This window comes from Asterias amurensis, chromosome 17, assembly GCF_032118995.1.
Source record: "Asterias amurensis chromosome 17, ASM3211899v1".
Taxonomy (NCBI): domain Eukaryota; kingdom Metazoa; phylum Echinodermata; class Asteroidea; order Forcipulatida; family Asteriidae; genus Asterias; species Asterias amurensis.
Genome location: NC_092664.1, coordinates 10,359,923 through 10,379,466, shown reverse-complemented (window position 1 = coordinate 10,379,466; position 19,544 = coordinate 10,359,923). Strand labels below are relative to the sequence as shown.

At 39.2% G+C, this 19,544-nt stretch overlaps 1 protein-coding gene across 1 annotated transcript in view; it reads left to right on the top strand.

The window, feature by feature from the left end:
- Positions 1-1,538: 1,538 nt before the first annotated feature.
- The window catches only part of LOC139949888 (uncharacterized), a 34,870-nt gene continuing 16,864 nt past the window's right edge, over positions 1,539-19,544 (top strand). The window contains exons 1-2 of the mRNA XM_071948453.1: positions 1,539-1,605; positions 3,372-3,600. Coding sequence (XP_071804554.1) covers positions 3,539-3,600 — 62 coding nt within the window. The 5' untranslated portion in view covers positions 1,539-1,605; positions 3,372-3,538. The remainder of the gene's footprint in view (positions 1,606-3,371; positions 3,601-19,544) is intronic.

The following is a 19,544-nucleotide window of genomic DNA, read 5'->3' as shown; positions in this document are numbered from 1 at the left end:
CCTGTGACTTTTTCGGGGAAATACTGAATGTGGGGGCGGGGGCTACAGTGCTAACACATTATAGGTGTATGGGTGAAACCAAAGTTAATAATGTATATTTAGGATAATAATAATAGGCTACATCATTTTTTAACCAGCTTCCCAACCAATAAAGCTACTGTTATAAGGACCCTGAGTTCTCTCACGTTTAGAACATTACTTGTGGGATGGACGGTATATAGGTGACACGCGATAATATTTTTGTACACTTTCGCTGAGGATTAAAAACAGTCGTTGCCACCAGCACCACCCCCGTACATTCAGTGAACCATAGAGCAAGAGGACCATTAACTCGATTTCAAAAGCAAAAGTTATGAATTGACTAGTTATAACAGGCAGCTTATATAATTGAAGTCGAACAGTGACAATACATGGGTGATGAAACGCAACGGCGCACTGTTGAAAACATAATACTTCAATGTCTAGACTGTTAATTTGGTGTGGTCATGGAGCGACTCTTTTATAGTGATTGGAAACTGATATTCATTGTGACAAACGGTAAAGCACTGCAAGCCATCCTGAAACGAATGTACTTTCTATATACATTTAGAATAATTAAACTGACACACTGGTTCAATGCGATCAAGGAAAATGTTCATGACTTGCAGATATAAAACTATTTGCCTTCGAGAAAAAATCTGCTAGGGTCGAAACATCGGGGGGAAAATTTTTTTGTTGTTGGAAATAAACAAATCGTCAGAAACTTACTTGCCCAGGCCTATACATGTACATCGAAGGCCTATAAATTACCAGGTATGGCTAGCACCAGCAACACATAATAATAATATTAATTATCTGATGATATTATTTATCTGAAATGAATGTTGTACTGAACTGCTGATTTTGAAAAGTCTGTAGCGTGGCATGTCATGGGACGTAAAGCCGTTGGTCCTGTGTAGCAATAATGTCAGCTGGATGGTTTTGCATATGCCCGGACGCTGCTGCATAATGCAAATGTGTCCGCCCGGACACATTTGCATAATATGCAGTTGTGTCCGCCCCCGTGCAAAACTGTCCTTGCAGTAAATTAAACGTAAAGCCGTTGGTCCTGTGTGTTGTGTTGCGCACGTAAATGAGCCGGTGTCGCATGCAATTATGTCCCCTATGCAATACTATCCGGAGGACATTATTGCATATGCAATAATGTCCACCGGACGGTTTTGCGTATGCCCGGATGCTGCTGCATAATGCAATTGTGTCCGCCCTGTGCAAAACCGTCCTTGCAGTAAATTAAACGCCCTTGGTCGACAGAACACGTTCGCCATTTTTTTTACAAGCTAAGTGCATCTACCAACAGAAAAACTTCCATATAGTTCGTTTTCTTAATGGTATTGCAATGGTTTGAATGTTTTTATGTCATTCGGCCGTCCTTGCCAACCAGCGCGGTTTGTTTTATTTATAAAAACATCGCTACCCACGATACCACCTCGTCACCACGAAGCCCCGCCCCTCCCCTTTCATGTCTGGATCTCTCGATAGAGGGCGTTGTTTATGCCATGCTCAGCACTAAACATGGCGTGCGACACTTCTGTGGACCTTGCAGTTTTTTATAGCGGAGAATCCGAGGTAAAGTGCTTGTATTTTGTTGATACAACATCTTTGAAGAAATGTCATGACAATGTTGACTATAGGGAGTTTTAAAATAGAATTGTTTGTAAATACTCGTTGTAAAAGTTACTTTTATATGATTATCCATGACATGATTCTGCTAAACGCACAAAAATGTAATTTTGTAAACACGACTGACTTGACTGGAAGTAGCCCCATAAATCGGTCCAATCCACTCCGTATCCTTGGCCCCAGCACCACTGATATAAAAACCTTTCGCTTCCTTGAAAAACCATCTGCAACGTTCTGCATCATGAAACTTACCCATCTAATGCTTCAGAAGTTGCAGATAGCACTACACTTGGAATTGTTCAAAATCAAATTAAATAGGTATCACAGATTTTGAGTAAAAATCAAGTGAATTTTGCGTGTGAATTTTCTCAACTAACGCTCTTTTACCGCTAATGCCGATATGCCGATTGTCCCCCGACTGTGCGCAGATTTTTTTCCCAGGACAAACTTGTAGAAGAACCATCTGCACACGTTCGTCCTGGGAAGAAAAGATACCCAATCCGCGCTTCATGTACAAATATACGGACACGCGTCTGGGAACTATTCTTTGTAGTTCCCAGACGCGTGTCCATATATTTGTACACAAAGCATGGATTGGGGAACCATTCTTTGTAGTTCCCAGACGCGTGTCCATATGTTTGTACACGAAGCGCGGATTCGGTATCTTTTCTTCCCAGGACGAACGTGTGCAGATGGTTCTACAAGTTTGTCCTGGGAAAAACATCTGCTCACGGTCGGGGACAATCGGCATATCGGCATTAGCGGTAAAAGAGCGTTAAAAGAGCGTTAGTTGGGAAAATTCACACGCAAAATTCACTTGATTTTTACTCAAAATCTGTAATACCTATTTGAACAATTCCAAGTGTAGTGCTATCTGCAACTTCTGAAGCATTAGATGGGTAAGTTTCATGATGCAGAACGTTGCAGATGGTTTTTCAAGGAAGCGAAAGGTTTTGATATCAGTGGTGCTGGGGCCAAAGATATGGAGTGGATTGGACCGATTTATGGGGCTAGGCTGGAAGTATTTTGTAAACACGACTGACTGGACTGGAAGTCCGGTCAACTCGGTCGGAAGCCAACACGGTCTGAAGCCAACTCGGTCCGAAGTCAACTCGGTCCGAGGTCAACTCGGTCCAAAGTCAAACTGGTCCGAAGTCAACTCGGTCTGAAGCTTACTCTAATCAAGTCTAGTATCCTGGTGTCATGTGTTTTCAGTAGGATGACAGGAAAATTGTTCACAATCAAAACCTGAATGGTTTTTTTTCAAATCATCAATCCAATTTTTTAACAATAACACTTACACTTCATGGTGTGTTGAAATTTTTAAAGTTTTGGTTGTATGTTGCGATAGACAGTCTGCCATTAACAGTGCTTATAAAATGCTATTTGCGATAACGTAACCCTCCTGCCGACGGCGTAGATGGAGGGTTACAAAGCTTTCGCAATGTGTGCAGGGGCAGGGCAAAATGGTTAAAAACGTACAATTTCGACAGCTAGTCAGCAGATTTGCTAAATTTTTACCACTTTTGAAAATCATGACACCAATTATAGGAACACGAACTTGATCCTCAATGTCTAATGAATCCTACCATATATCACTCAAAACACCATTGAGGAAACAATTTGAAGAAAAAGGACAAAAACTTACCAGATCCCCGAGCTTATTAACATAATTGTGTTTCCCGTTGACTTATTACAGTTTTATCTTTTAGCATTCCCAAACTAGATTATGAATCAAGTCCCGATGTTGATCAGCTAGCTCGCCAACAACCTTCTCCTGTTTGACGGCACTGGTTTTCCTCCAAGATCTCAATTGTCTTGCCAGCGCTTGTTCTGCAAATTGATACGGTTCTTAAGAAGCTGCTCCTGAAGCGGATGCATGCCTGCCATAATGGCACGATACTCTAGATCAAGGACACCTCCAAATCGACGTCGTCAGAGGTAAGATAAGGTCAAAGGTTTTAAGTCAGAGGTCAACTGTGACCTGGGGCCAACAAGTGTGTTTTACACACCTTGTGGAAGTACACTAGTAGGCCTGGGCGAATTATTCGAATATCCGGTTAATGGCGAATAGGTTTTCCTATCCGTAACCGCGAATGCCTTTTTTTTCTTAACCGGATATCCGCATAGGGCGCGAATACCTATTTACAAACCGGATAATTCTGTAATTACAACCGAGTAACCGGATATTCTTTAATATCCGAATATCCGCGGACGTCGGGCGACAACTGATATGAATGTTTTGTCTGAATCCTTATGAAACTTCTATTAAGACAGCATAAAACAGCATATATTAAGTATTTAACTATGCTCACCTCCGTGAAGAGTTAAAACAATGACATTTCTGACGTAATTTGTTCAAAGATTACAAAAGTTTTCCTTCACGTAGAGTCAATCACGATCAAAAGAAAAAGCAAATCGCCATCTTTAAATTAGATCCGGTCATTTTTATGAATGAACCGAGTGACACTGTCTAAAACTAATATCAATCCGCCCAAAAGATCTCATTCACAAACGAACAGCGCCCTCTAGCGGCAATTTTTTTTTTTTTTTTTAAACAGCGCCCTCTAGCGGCGAAAAAACTATTCGAATATCCGGTTAATTTCGGATAGTTGGCCAGCGGTATCCGAATAACAAAATTTCACTATTCGCCCAGCACTATACACTAGTCTCTCGTCGAGACCTTTGGTGATTAAACAAAGCTGTGTAGCACTGAAGAATCAGAATGCGTGAGTGGCAAAAAGTCATGAGGCCATTTCCAACATAAATGTCACAGTTTGCTGTTGAACTATTCATAAAGATACAAACATGAGATTCGAACTGCCTCTAGCCACTGGGCAATCTCAGTGGTCTATTTGGTATGACACTGCTCTAGAATTGCAAAGGTTGTGGGTTTGAATCCCATTCGAGTAATATGCCAAGGGGATTTTTTTCACAGAACTCGGGTAGGTACTGAGTATACAGTGCTAACACAAATCGGCAGTGTATAGTGGTAAAAACCAAAATGGATACAAACATTCATCATTTGTGTAGTGCTGAAAGGATGTATTCTGAGGCCATCCAGAGATTTGGTTTGGCATTTTGCTATCTTATTTAATGAAGACATAAAGAAAAAGAGTTGAAGTCCCTGGCATGTTGGAATAGACCCTTCCCATGAAGTATGTAAATTGCACATAGCGCGTGAGCACTAACCATTTGGTTGGCAAAATGAGGGAACATCACGCTGTTTTGTACACGGCTAATGGGTGCGTGAAGCAGACGCCATTGCGCGTCTGCTTAATGCACAACTCTATGGCGTTTGCCAACCAACAGGGTCTGTACGCATGCGTGAATGTAATTAGCATATTTCATGGGAAGGGTCCATTGGTCCGCGTCCCGAGTGGCTTCCCCACTCGCACATTTTTTTATGTAGTCTTCAGTTCCATTTACTCGTACATGTAGCTGTCTAAGCCACTAAGGCCTTGAGAAATGGCTAAAATGACCCCAATAGGCTGGATTTATCTTGATCTTTTTGGAGTACGGGGAGTGCACAGTGGTAAATTATTGTACAATGTAGAAAATGTGTATCAAGAAAGACAGGTGTGCTTCTTTTTAAAATTTTCTTGTCAAAGAAAAAAGCGAATTTGGAAAAAGTTGATATTTTTGTGAATGTGCTGTTTATAATGCAAATTATGCACAGCAGCTTTGCAAAAGCGGCCCTTATGTTGCAAAACATTCTAAACTTTAGTTTCGGGTGTGTTTGGGCTCTGTAGCCTTTTGCAATCTCGAGATTAAAAACCGTCCTTTGAATATTTAAGTCCCTAATTTCCTTTTCAAAGTGACTCGATCCAGACATTCAGATAGTTACAGGTTTTGTGTAATGTTTTCTTTGCAGCCTGTCACTTCGAATCATCATTTATTTTAATTCACTTCGGTATGTTCAGCTTTTTTCTTTTGACAGACTCTAAAAAGAGCCGACTTTTTTTGCACATTGTTAGATTTTTCTGTCGGAAAGTATCAAATCTGTGACCAATCTCAGAGGTAATACAAAAGATTTAACAAAACTTTGGCATGCCATGGCCTGCACTCAAAATGTTTTACGTGCGTGTCCCAATGAAATTAGACCTTAGGCTTTTTTACCGATCCATGAGCTCTGTTTGGAGCATGTGACAGGATATATGTTTACGCCCTTAGTCACAAGGGGCATGTGTAATATGGTCCAACAATGAACTGCTAAAGTGCGTTTGACCCTTAACCTTTTTTAACATTATGTCTAAATATAGATAGAGTTGGTCTTTAAGGATGATAATGATGGTAGCAAGCTTACAGTACAAATACCTTAAAATATTATTGCTGATAATATATTGCTGCAGTAGTTTTTGAGAAGTTAGTAAAACAATGTAACGAAAACACGTTTAATTCATAATAAAATAGTTTTGTCTCTTGAGACAAAAAAGTATTTTTTGACTTGTTTTACTAATTGCTCAAAAACTACAGCACCTACATCCCACTGTCTTCAAACTGTGTGAGTTAAATGCAAATCTGTGGACATTGTGCTTTGGGTACTTTTTGTAATGTCCACAGATTTACATTAAACTTACAATGTACACTGTTTGAAGATAGTGACAGTAGAAAGCTTGTCTTTAAAGGCAGTGGACACTGTTGGTAATTACTCAAAATAATTATTAGCGTAAAACCTTTCTTGGTGACGAGTAATGGGGAGAGGTTGATGGTTTAAAACATTGTGAGAAATGGCTCCCTCTGAAGTGCCATAGTTTTCGAGAAAGAAGTAATTTTTCACGAAATTGATTTCAAGACCTCAAATTTAGAACTTGAGGTCTCGAAATCAACAATCTAAACGCACACAACTTCTTGTGACAAGGGTGTTTTTTCTTTCATTATTATCTCGCAACTTCGATGACCGATTAGGCTTTAATTTTCACAGGTCTGTTATTGTATGCTTACTGTTGAGATACACCAACTGTGAAGGCTAGTCTTTGACAATTACCAATAGTGTCCACTGCCTTTAATTATTACTAGCTGAGGTGCTGTATATATATAGCTTTTGAGTAAAAATGAGTAAAAGCAATGTCATGAAAATACGTTTTACATACTAAAATAATTTTCATGACTTGTTTTACTCATTTCTCAGAAACTACGGCACCTCAGCAAAATTACAATTTTCAGGGAAGCTTTTTACCATCATTATTTTCCAACTGTATGAGTTTAGACATGTTAAAGTAAATCTGTTGACATTGTGTTTTGTGTCATTACAAAAAGTACCCAGACCCTTTAAGCTTTAGATAATACTAAACTTATCGTGGGGGGTTTCCTGGAAGACCAATGCAATTAGCATTTTTGTTAAACCATCAAATGGAAGCGATCAGACCAAACCTAGAAAAACACATGGTTTTTCAATTTTGTTGATTCACAATCAACCTTCCTCATTGAAAAATTTTGAAACATCCAGGATGGGGAAAAAAGAACTTACAAAATAATTGGATTTTTTTAGAAAAAAATTCCCAACCCTTCCAACATTGACTCGGAGCCCATTATTTGAAATGGCATGGCGTGACTGAGGGTGTTCTTTTGCAGAGGGGTCACAGTTATGGGTCAGAACTCTTACAACTGTGGGAACTTATTTGACACTCTCAAACAAAGATTTATAAAGACCCCCCAATGTTTTTCTTGGTCTTCACACAATGAAACTCTTTAGAAAACGGAATAAGTACACTGTCGTAGACTTTTGTTTGCACACCGGCAGACATCAATTCGGTTACACGCATCATCCGCAACCATGAATGGGCACAAAAGTTTACAGAAATTGGGTTTTTGGTTCAGAACAATAGGTTGTGGTTTTGCAGGAATTAGTAACCTTGATATTCAAGTTGAGGAACAAGGCCATGTTTAAAATGCCTGACGGTCTGAGAGAAAGTAGAATGGAGACGGGTTTGAATGATCGTGAGAGTGAAAGGAGACAGACTTGGAAAATGTAAGTTGTGATTAGGTTTTGGGAATTGGGGGGGGGGGGGGGGCGATGAAATAGGGTGCATGTGTACATGTAGCTTCAGAATAATTAATCCAAAGTGTTGCAATTATGGTACACTTTGTACAGTTGTTGCACGCTTTAATTGGGACTATGATGTTTGCACACCCAAGCATACATGTACCGACGTGTAGTCTGGTTTTTTTTATTTGCCCTTGGGAAATTTTTGATGAATAAGGTGTAGGTCTACACTTGTATACTGTAAAATATATTCCTACTTTTTTTTTCCAAGAATCATCACGACTGTAAGCCGGAGAGGGGAGCAAATGGCACTCGAGGCATAGCACGCCATTTTTGCCCCCTGATGAGGCAGTGTCGTAAGAGCTGTGGCCAGAGAATCATAAAGCAAACGGCTCTTCTCAGAGCCGCCGCTACAAAGAAACAAATTCTTACATGGTGTTACCGCACACCTTACTTAAAGGGAAGGTACACGTTTGGTATTTACTCAAAACAAATATTAACTTAAAAACTGACTTGGTAACGAGCATTTGAGAGTGTACCTTCCCTTTAAACTTAGTTTTTTTCCACAAAAAGTCCTGTAATGCTGATATGCAAAATATGCACTGGGCAAACAAAGTAATTTATGAAGGGGCACGCTTTGTATTCTGAGCAAGTGTGGATGACACATTAAAGCTGTGGACATTGACTGCCGTTTGATGGTCATCAAAAAATAAATCACAGAGCGTGGCACAATTGTTTTGTTTAACCGTAGTCAAGAGATTCCTGTTCTTTGGAGGTGATCTGTTTTTATCTTCCAATATTATTAGGATGAAATTAACACAATTCAAAAAGTATTTTAAACAGTGGCGATCGATTGTCAGCAACAATAGTGGTCCAGGCAGAGATATTGATCTCTCCTTCTTCCTAAGGCACATCACACAGGAATGAAAACAAATCAATATTTACCTATGTATAGTTTTCTAATATTGGCATTGGAAACGACCGACGGTGGGCCGTTCAGATAATGTGCCCCTTGGGGGGGTACATGTTCATCACTCAATGTTACCCTGATCCTACATGTATGCGTCTTTGTACAACATCACAGGATTAATTGTCGCTTTTATTGATAAAACTCACACCCTATTACCATTTAACAGTGTACCATCCCCTACCCCTCCTACTCCGACCACCCCTCATCAAAGAAATGGCCCTCATCCCATGCTGGCAGAAGACTGTCGCAATGGATCTTACAGACGGGGTCTAGATCTTGGAAGCAAAATGGTCTCATGGAATGAAGTGAAACACAAGGTAGATTCATTCTACTGCATCTGAGGTCACGGCAACAGACCAGTCTGAAAGAGGAATCTTTAAGATTTCAGTGGGCGGTCTGAAGAGCTGTATAGCCAATGGGCAAAGTATGCACTGGGCAAATAAAGAAGTTCAAAACATGACACACCTTGTAAGAGAGTGCGTTTGTCGTCAAAGATGAAGAACAACAAAAAGGGCGCCTTTCAAGTACATTGATTTCATTTGACAGTCGTCACAAGACGAAGAAAAGACATGCCTTGCATGAACACGAATGCCATTTGACCATCTACATGTACAGGTAGCTAGAAAAAGAGAAAAGGACGCCATTCAAGAACATGAATGCCATTTGACATTCTAAGAAAGAAAAAAGAAAAGGATGTCATTCAAGAACATAAATGTGATTCGACAGTCATCAGAAGAAGTAAAAATGGACGCCATTCAAGAACATGAATGCCATTTGACATTCTAAGAAAGAAAAAAGAAAAGGATGTCATTCAAGAACATGAATGTGATTCGACAGTTATCAGAAGAAGTAAAAATGGACGCCATTCAAGAACATGAATGTGATTTGACATTCTAAGAAAGAAAAAAGAAAAGGACGCCATTCAAGAACATCAATGTAATTTGACAGTCATCAGAAGAAATAGAAATGGTCGCCATTCAAGAACATGAATGTGATTTGACATTCTAAGAAAGAAAAAAGAAAAGGACGCCATTCAAGATCATGAATGTGATTCGACAGTCATCAGAAGAAGTAAAAATGGACGCCATTCAAGAACATGAATGTGATTTGACATTCTAAGAAAGAAAAAAGAAAAGGACGCCATTCAAGAACATGAATGTGATTTTACAGTCATCAGAAGAAGTAGAAATGGACGCTATTCATGAACATGAATGTGATTTGACAGTCATCAGAAGAAGTAGAAATGGTCTATTCAAGAGTGTGATTTGACAGTTCGTAACAAAAAAATGAAAAGAACTCCTTCCAAGAAAGCAAATGTCATTTGACAGTCTAAGAAAGAAAAAAGAAAAGGACGCCATTCAAGAACATACATTTCATTTGACAGTCATCAGAAGAAATAGTAAAGGAAGGCCATTCAAGAAAGTGAATGTCATTTGACAGTCATTAAAAGAAAGCCGAAAAGAGCGCTTTGCAAAAACATCAATGTCATTGGACAATTGTCAGAAGAATTAATAATAATAATAATAATAAGACTTGGATATGCGCACATATCCACCCTACTGGCATGGATGGGTGTTCAAGGCGCAGAATTGAACACTTTTCACAGCATGAATGCCATTTTACAGTTGTCAGACGAAATAGGAAAGGAACGGGTGTTTTTTTCTGGAAAAATTTTTCTCTGGATGAACATCATTTGACAGTTTTCAGAAGAAATATAAAAGGCATGATTTGCAAGATGTGTGTGAATAGCACATTGCACAAAGCTACAATGATATATGGACATCAACTTCATTTGACAGTCGTCAAAAGAAGAAAAAAGGACATGGCTTCCAAGAAAGTGTTTTTAGGCACATCGTTCTCTGGCGTTGAACATCATTTGACAGTCGTCAGAAGAAGTAGAAAAGGCAATCCTTGCAAGAAGCATCTAACTGCAGCCTAAACTTTCTCATCCTAAAATCCATTCCAGTACAAGCTCTACAGTAGCAGTTATTGATTGGCGATGCTCGTTTTGTTAGCGTAGTCGCCGTTATCCCAACACAAGTAACTGGAGAAGATATTTTTTATCACACAAAAATCTGGATCAAACAAACTTTTGACCCACTGGTGTAGAACACATTACAATTTCAGCTTGACCTGGGCTTGATTTCTTAAAGGGCTAAGATTCACTTTAGATGAGTTGGAATTCATACCAAATTGATATTTGCAATGACTGGGCACATCTTGCGCCTATTCGAACCTATAGCGTACAAGTTTGTTGCCTTGCATTAAAGGCAAAGTATACACTTTGGTTTGGGGAACAGTTCAATAGGAGACTTTCTGGGATGATAGGTGGCAGCAGACTTACCGGGTAAATTCATTGTTCTCAGAACTATGGAAATTTACTCGGTAAGTCTGCTGCCACCTAGCGTTAGAAAGTCTCCCATTGGTTTTAGAGGCAGTGGACACTATTGGTAAATGTCAAAGACTAGCAATCACAGTTGGTTTATCTCAACATATGCATACAATAACAAACCTGTGAAAATTTGAGCTCAATCGGTCGTCGAAGTTATAATGAAAATAATGAAAGAAAAAAAACACCCTTGTCACACGAATTGTTGTGTGCGGTTAGATGGTTGATTTCGAGACCTCAAGTTCGAAATCTGAGGTCTCGAAATCAAATTCGAGGAAAATTACTTCTTTCTCGAAAACTATGGCACTTAAGAGGGAGTCGTTTCTCACAATGTTTTATACCATCAACCTCTGCCCCCCAAAAAATAAAAATGTGACAAATAGTTATCAAGTGATTGTATTTTGGGATTTGATTTGGTCTCCCTAATTCCGATAATCTGCTCTGTGGTAATGGTAGATAAGTCTCCCGAAATCCCAAAAATCTACTTTGTAATAAGAATTAGAATTAGAATTATTTATTCAGCCAACGTTAAAAAGTTAAAAACCTAAAAAATCAGAAATTGTAGTGTACCTTGAGCTCTGTAGATTAACAATCGCAAAATATGGTGCCCTTGCCTCTTTGAAAACGAAGCATACAAGCCTGAAGATGGATACAAACATAAGCCCCCATCCCTGCCCCCCAAAAAATAAAAATGTGACAAATAGTTATTAAGAGAATATAATACCCATGTAGACAGGCCCTACATTACACCATGGTTTCATTGCAAACCAAGTATAATAGTATTTTGTTGCAACTCACAGTCAACTTAAAGCCATTGGACCCTTTCGGTACAGAAAAAAAAAAATAAACGTTCACAGATTTACAAATAACTTACAGGGTTCACAGAAGGTAGTGGTGAAAGACTTCTCTTTAAATATTATTTCATGAAATGCTTTACTTTTTGAGAAAACAGTAAAACAATATAAATTCTCGATATCAGGAATTACGGATTTACATGTCATGACACGGCAAAACGTGCGGATATAACCGTGGGTTTTCTCGTTATTTTCTCCCGACTCCGATGACCGATTGAGCCTAAATTTTCACAGGTTTGTTATTTGATATAGAAGTTGTGATACACAAAGTGTGGGCCTTGGACAATACTGTTTACCGAAAGGGTCCAATGGCTTTAACTCCCACACTCTGTTACACAGTCTTCAATTAACACAGGGTTCTGCATAGCCTTGACCTGTCTGTGCGTTGTCTGTGCAATCCCACTCCCCAGAGATCCTCAAATAATAGGTTTGGTGTTGCAACTAGCAGGGTTGAATGCCTAGTACATGTAGTACATGTGTGCCAAGGCTTGCTTAACCAGTTCACTATACAATATGAACAATGCAACAAACACCTGGCATGGCTCTAATTTTGCTCTTGACTGCAAGGCCAGAAATTTTAGGGGTGGGCCAGGAAACTTTTAAAGGCAGTGGACACTTTTGGTAACTGTCAAAGACTAGCCTTCTCACTTGGTGTATCTCAACATATATGCATAAAATAACAAACCTGTGAAAATTTGAGCTCAATCGGTCATCAAAGTTGCGAGATAATAATGAAAGAAAAATAACCCTTGTCACACGAATTTGTGTGCGTTTAGATGGTTGATTTTGAGACCTCAAGTTCTAAATCTGAGGTCTTGAAATAAAATTCGTGGAAAATTACTTCTTTCTCGAAAACTATTGCACTGCAGAGGGAGCCGTTTCTCACAATGTTTTATATCATCAACGTCTCCCCATTACTCGTCACCAAGAAAGATTTTATGGCAATAATTATTTTGAGTAATTACCAATAGTGTCCACTGCCAATAACTGTACAAGCCCGTGGGTCTTGTGATTTTGAGTATTTCTGAAGTCTAGTTGGTAAACACTGCTCTAGAATTGCAAGGGTCGTGGGTTCAAATCCCACCCGAGTAAATATGCCTGTGATATTTTTTCCACAGGACTCGGGGGAAAGTACATGTACTGAGTATACAGTGCTAGTAACACACATCGGTGTGTGGGTAAAAAAAAGTGTTACCCATAATAATAATAATATTTTATAAAGTGCCAAAATGCCAAAAGATACAAGGCACCGAAGAAAAAGAAGAAGAAAAAAGAGTGAAAAAAAAGAAGGAAAACAAGACAGTACAAAGTGACTGTTGATCAGCTACATGTACCGATTAGGGGAAAAGGTGGCTCTTGAGGGCCGTTTGAAGGCACTGTTGGAGTTCCTGGTTTTGGATTAGACCAATCAAGAACAAGCTTCTCGAGTCTTAGTGCTTAAGTTCACATAAAAACAGCTCAAATGTAAAAATAGGTAAATCATGTTTTTACTTGTTTTGATTCTGGCCTTGTGCACATTTGTGTGGTCCAGTAATGATGCGAGCTGCAAGCCTCAAGATCTTGCTTAATTTTCCCCTCCAATTCGAGCCCTAATCCGATTGCGTTTTGCTGCATTTAGCAGAGTTTTCATTTCAACTGCATTTAATTCTGATGCATTTAACATTATGGTTTTTTTTCTTCAAAATTTTAATTGTTTTGCGTATTGGTGCATTTACTGATGGCAGGGTGCCTTTAAGTCACAAGTTTAGGTTAAGGGGTTAAGGTAAGGGTTAGGGTAAGGTTAAGGATAAATCTTTTAGCTCTTTGTGAAACCGAGCCCTGTGAAAGACAGGTAACCAGCATTGCAGGATCCTTCTCAAAACTAATATTTTCATAAAAAGATAGTAACATTTGTTTTGGCTAACATTTGCTTTTAAAAGAGAACATGCTTGTCAGCTTAACATGTTTTGGAATCTGTCTCTGGCTGGTATGAGGGAAAGCACAACATGGCTGCCAGATTTCCTAAGAAACCTCAAATGAAGACGGAAAGAGGAACTCCTAATTTGACAGTTGTCCACAAAAGGCTGAATTTGCCCTTTGAAATCTGCCCCCAGCTGCCCACAAATTTGAGAGAGAAACCAGAGTGATAAAGGTACATGAGGGAAAACATCATGTCTACCAGATTGCAAAGAAACATAACATGAAGATGAAAAAATAGGATGAATTCTTAACTAACAGTTGTCCACTTAAGGCTTCATCTCTTCGACAGCTTTGAAATGTGCCCTCAGTCAGCAGAAATGTGACACAGGCGCAATGAAAACAACATTGAAGATGAGAAGATGGGATGAATTCCTGACAGTTGTCCGCTAAAGGCTTAATCTCTTCGACAGCTTTGAAATGTGCCCTCAGTCTGCAGAAATGTGACACAGAGGCGCAATGAAAACAACATTGAAGATGAGAAGATGGGATGAATTCCTAACAGTTGTCCGCTTAAGGCTTCATCTCTTCGACAGGTTTGAAATGTGCCCTCAGTCTGCAGAAATGTGACACAGAGGCGCAATGAAAACAACATTGAAGATGAGAAGATGGGATGAATTCCTGACAGTTGTCCGCTAAAGGCTTCATCTCTTCGACAGCTTTGAAATGTGCCCTCAGTCTGCAGAAATGTGAGAGAGAGAGCCAGGATTTTATAACGTGGATGAGGGCAGTTAAACATCATGATATTCTGCAATGTTCCAAAGAAAAGGAAAATGAAGATGAAAATATAAGGAGGACTTCTTAGGCAACAACAACTATGGTTACCTATTAAAGATGGAGAGGAAACAGACTCAACAGAAGTGCAGTACATTGTCTTGAACCAAGCATTGCACAGTTGTTTTCTGTGCACTGTGTTGGATGTGTAGAGTGTAATGCTCCAGTAGTGTGATGCTCCAGACCTTGCTGAGTTCAACGACAGTGCCAAAGACTGTTCAGCTCGGACTTACAACACAACATCTAGCCTGTGTGGCGGGACACCTTAAGAAGAAAACCTGCATCGTGTGCAAATTATGTTTCAACAGTGTTGCTCTCAAATGAAACTTGAGTGATGCTGGAGACCTGTCTGAGTTCACAGAATGTGCAAAAGACCAAGACTGTGTTCAGCTCTGACTGAAACGCAACATCTACATACATATACATGTGGTTGGACACCATAAGAAGTTCAAAATGCGTGGGGTGCAAACTGTGTTCCAACAGTATCGCTCAGCAATGAAACCCGAGTGCAAGGCAATCTCAATTTTGGCAAAAGGCACTTCTATTGGAAAATCTCAAAGTCTACGGGCATCAAGGCCAAGACCAGGGCAACGGAGGCCATGATCTCCATGTAAGGTAAAGAGCACAAGAAAAATGAGGGATTGAGTAATGAACAAATAAATGAGATCTGCGAGATGAGTTCATTCAAGAAAACAACAGATAGCCATTGATTAGGAAGACAATGACCAGTCACCTCGAGCCTGCAGGAACGAAAACCCAAAATCGTTACAGAAATCATCTTTGGGTTCTGTAAGCTAAATAAGGACAACACAACAAGAAAGGAAAAAGTAATTGAGAGGCAAGACAATGACCAGCCATGCTGAGCCTTCAAGAACAAGAACCCAAAAAGTTGTGGAAAACGAACCGGAGCCACCTTTGGGTGTTATGGGTTGAATAAGAACGACACCACAAAAAACATCATTGAGAGGCAAGAAAATGACCAGCCACGCCGAGTCTGCAGGAATGAGAACACAAATCATTTTGGAAACCAAACGGGAGCCATATTTGGGTGCTGAGAGCTAAATCAGAACGATACCCCGAAAAACATCATTGAGAGGCAAGAAAATGACCAGCCATGCCGAGTCTGCACGAATGAGAATACAAATCATTTTGGAAACCAAACAGGAGCCATATTTGGGTGCGGTATACTGATTAAAAATGACACCACCGGAAAACAAAATGCACTGATGATTTGGACTCCCAAAGAAGAATGGTCTGAAAAAGACTGGTGAAAAGAGGATGGAAAAAAGAGGGAAAAAAGCTGGAAAGGAAGATAAAATTTCTTATTTGAGAAAGAGAGATAAATACAGTGAGTGGATCGGCTGAGAGCAAATTTGAGATTGCAGCTGCTATTAACATAAAGGTACGGTATTTGTTCCCAAGAGATTTTATCCCAAAACTCAAGTAGTCTTTTTTGTTGTTGCTTTTTTTTGGATCAAAACTTGCTGTGTTTTTTGTTTCTTGTTTTTTTGTATAATGTTTAAAATTTGCAGTGCATGCTGCAGTGCTGGTTTGGGAATCGTCCTAAGTCCTAAGATTAGTCTTAGGTTAGGAAGAGTTTTGTGAAATCGACGGCTGGGCACCAAGGCATTTTTCTCCTTGGTACCTGTAGAGGGAAATTGTAAAGTCGGGGCAACAGAGGCAATGTCCTTATTAAGCATCTGGCCTGACAGATGCCCATGTTATTATTTTTTTAACTATCCGATGGACTAGGTTTTCATGTATCTTGTCATATCTTTCTTATGAAAATTGATAATGGAACGATATTATGAGTTTGTATTTTCTTTCTGTTTGTGGTTGGGTTGGCCTTGTGGTTTCCTAGGGGTTTCCCTTGCCTTCAAACCATGGGACCCTCTGGTTCAAATCCCTGCCTGACTGTGTGGGTTTTCCCTGGAAAAAAAATTGTGGGTTTTCCTTCCACATCTAAAAACTGAAACTTCCCTCCTGATGTCTTCTCTTCATTTTGATTGTTAGCTTCCTATCGTAATTGAATTCGCTTTTCTGAGAGTCGTTCGCTTTACAGCCAGAATAAATGGAATGAAATTAATTGCTTTGCAGCTGACACAATGTTATTGATGTCACTGAATTAATAGGGGCCACTGTGTTTTAAGTGTCCAACTATTATTGAAACCCTTTTATATGTACAATTAACACAAAGTTTTGATTTGAACATGTACGTAGATGGTTGGAATGAAGATTTCTCTAAACCATCAATGATCATACTGCACTGTTTTGATTTTAAAATGTGACTTCTAAAAAAAAAATATTAAAAAAAACACCAATGGCTTTGAGCTGATTTTCCTATAAATGAACACATCTCTAAAACATTGCTGCTCATCTTTCATACTGTACAGTGTTCCCCCCAAAAGGCAAAAAAAAAATGGCTTGATTTCCATTTTATAGTACAAATTGCTTATAAATGAATACAGTGTACTTTGCACCAAAAATTAGATTGAGTCAAAGAAAAGCTGATTGATAGTGTACAAGTCAAAAATACCCCACTCTACATACTCACAAATGTATTGTGGATCAGTTATTAATTTTTGTCCGTCAATTAAATACTGAGAAACAAAAAAAAACAGGATTAACTTTACATTTTTTCAGTAAAAACTAAGAAGTGTTACAAAACGAAGGTCTCTATAACATGTCCTGGCATGTTTAAAGAGAGGCTCCAAGGTCAAGTTTTTTTTTTTTTTTTTTTTTTTTTTGGCGCTCTTTTTCCAATTGATAGAGTCCTCTTGAAAGTGGGGGAAAACCAAAATGTCATTTTGTTCGGCTTTGTTTTAAGCATTTTTTCTCTTTTCACAGTACTCTAATTCCTTATTTTCTGTTAGATAGAGTCCTGTCTAAAGTGGGGGGAAAATAATATCTAGCCCCGCGATAAAATGGTGTAAATTGTCTTTTTGTTTGGCTTTTTTAAAAGCATTTTGCGCTCTTTTCACAACATTCTATTTACTCTTTTTCTAGTAGACATGAGGGGGAAAAAACAAGTATGTAGCCTCATGTTAAAATGGTGTAAAATGTCTTTTTGTTTGGCTTTTTAAAGCATTTTGCGCTCTTTTCACAACATTCTATTTACTCTTTTTCTAGTAGACATGAGGGGGAAAAAACAAGTATGTAGCCTCATGTTAAAATGGTGTAAAATGTCTTTTTGTTTGGCTTTTTAAAGCATTTTGCGCTCTTTTCACAACATTCTATTTACTCTTTTTCTAGTAGATATGAGGGGGGAAAAAACAAGTACATGTATGTAGCCTCATGTTCAAATGGTGTAAAATGTCATTTTGTTTGGTACTCTTTAGCCTTTACAGCCCTTTTCACACTTCTCTATTCCAGGGGGAAACCCAGGGAATAATGGCCGGCCCTTTCACACTTGAATCACTTTGCCCCTGATCTACCCCGGCAAATAAGCATACCATGGGGCAAAAGCCACCCCTGCTCTGTAGGGGTGAGCGGTACAACCCAAAGGGTATTCTTGAAGCATGCAACTGGAACCTGGGGTCGATTTCACAAAGAGTTAGGACTAGTCCTAACTTAGGACTAGTCCTAAGAGATATCAAAAACGTACAGCTAGTCCTAAGTTAGGACGAGTAACTCGTCCTAACTCGAGATAAGACTAGTCCTAACTTAGGACTAGTCCTAGGAGATATACAAATTGCATGGGTAGTCCTAAGTTAGGACGAGTAACTGGTCCTAACTCGAGATAAGGCTAGTCCTAACTCTTTGTGAAATCCACCCCAGGAACCCTGTGGATTGGGGTCCTACAAGTTGTAGACTAGGACAGTGTGAAAGTGTTCCGGGGTAACCATGGTGTAAACACAACTCCAGAGGACTCCCCTCGGCTGTATTCACCAGGGATGAGAGATTCAGTGTGAAAAAGGGCTTTTCAGTGCCGTGAACACTCTATTACAAAATCTAAGTCAAAAGGTAAGTGGGGGTACAACATGCCTAATGAGGCACGCCTTTGTCAGGTAATTCAAGCAGAAATTTCAGACTAGAATACCCCCTAGGTGTGGAAATATTAACAATAAACAAGTTAGTCTACATGCGGGGTATGAGCTAGCAACACTTGCTGGTACTAAACCTAGGGACTAATTCTAATATCACTTTTCTTGTCGCAAATAATCCACAACTCACCATAAACTATGATTGCCTTTTTAAAAAACCAGATTACAACCAGTTTTCGACAGATTTTCACCGTAAAATCTGAAACTTCGTAGCCTCTTCCATCGTTGTTAAGTCAACGGCCGTTTGAATAATTTGTGAAGCCCATGTGTTTGTATGGAGAGTGAATCATGAGTTGTGCATACTCAAACAGCCGTTGTATTTGTTTGTTGCTTGGCAAAGCATGGTTGGCCCGTCAACAATGTCTCGCTTTGTACGAGTGCTGCTGTACTTTTTTCCAATCATAGAGAACTGACCACGGTTGATCACCTCTTTGCTCAATTAAAGTCAACAAGATTGATATTTATTTGTATTTGAAGGTGACATTTTTTCTATACAAAATATGTGTTGCATCAGCTGTTTGTTTAGAGAAGGTTGTTGATGCAGGTTCAGACCACAAGCTGATAGGCTGAAATTTCAATTTTGTTGTGGTCTACTTATGATTTTACGCATGAAAGATCGATCTCCCCTTAGCACAAATACTTTCTTAGTAATTGTTAGTTAGGTTAAGTTTTTTATCTTCACTTCTTGAGTGATAATGCCCTCTTTTGATAAAATGTTTACTATATGTATGGGTCGTACATGATTGATGACACTTTTTGAGTACCTAAACAAAATCCTACTTCTATATGTAACATTAAAGGCACAGGGCTGTATGCTTCGTTTTTGAAAGGGCAGGGGCACCAAGGCATTTTCTTCTTGGTAAAGGGCACCCAATGATGAAATTGCAAATTTGTACTGGAGCATTTTAAGGGC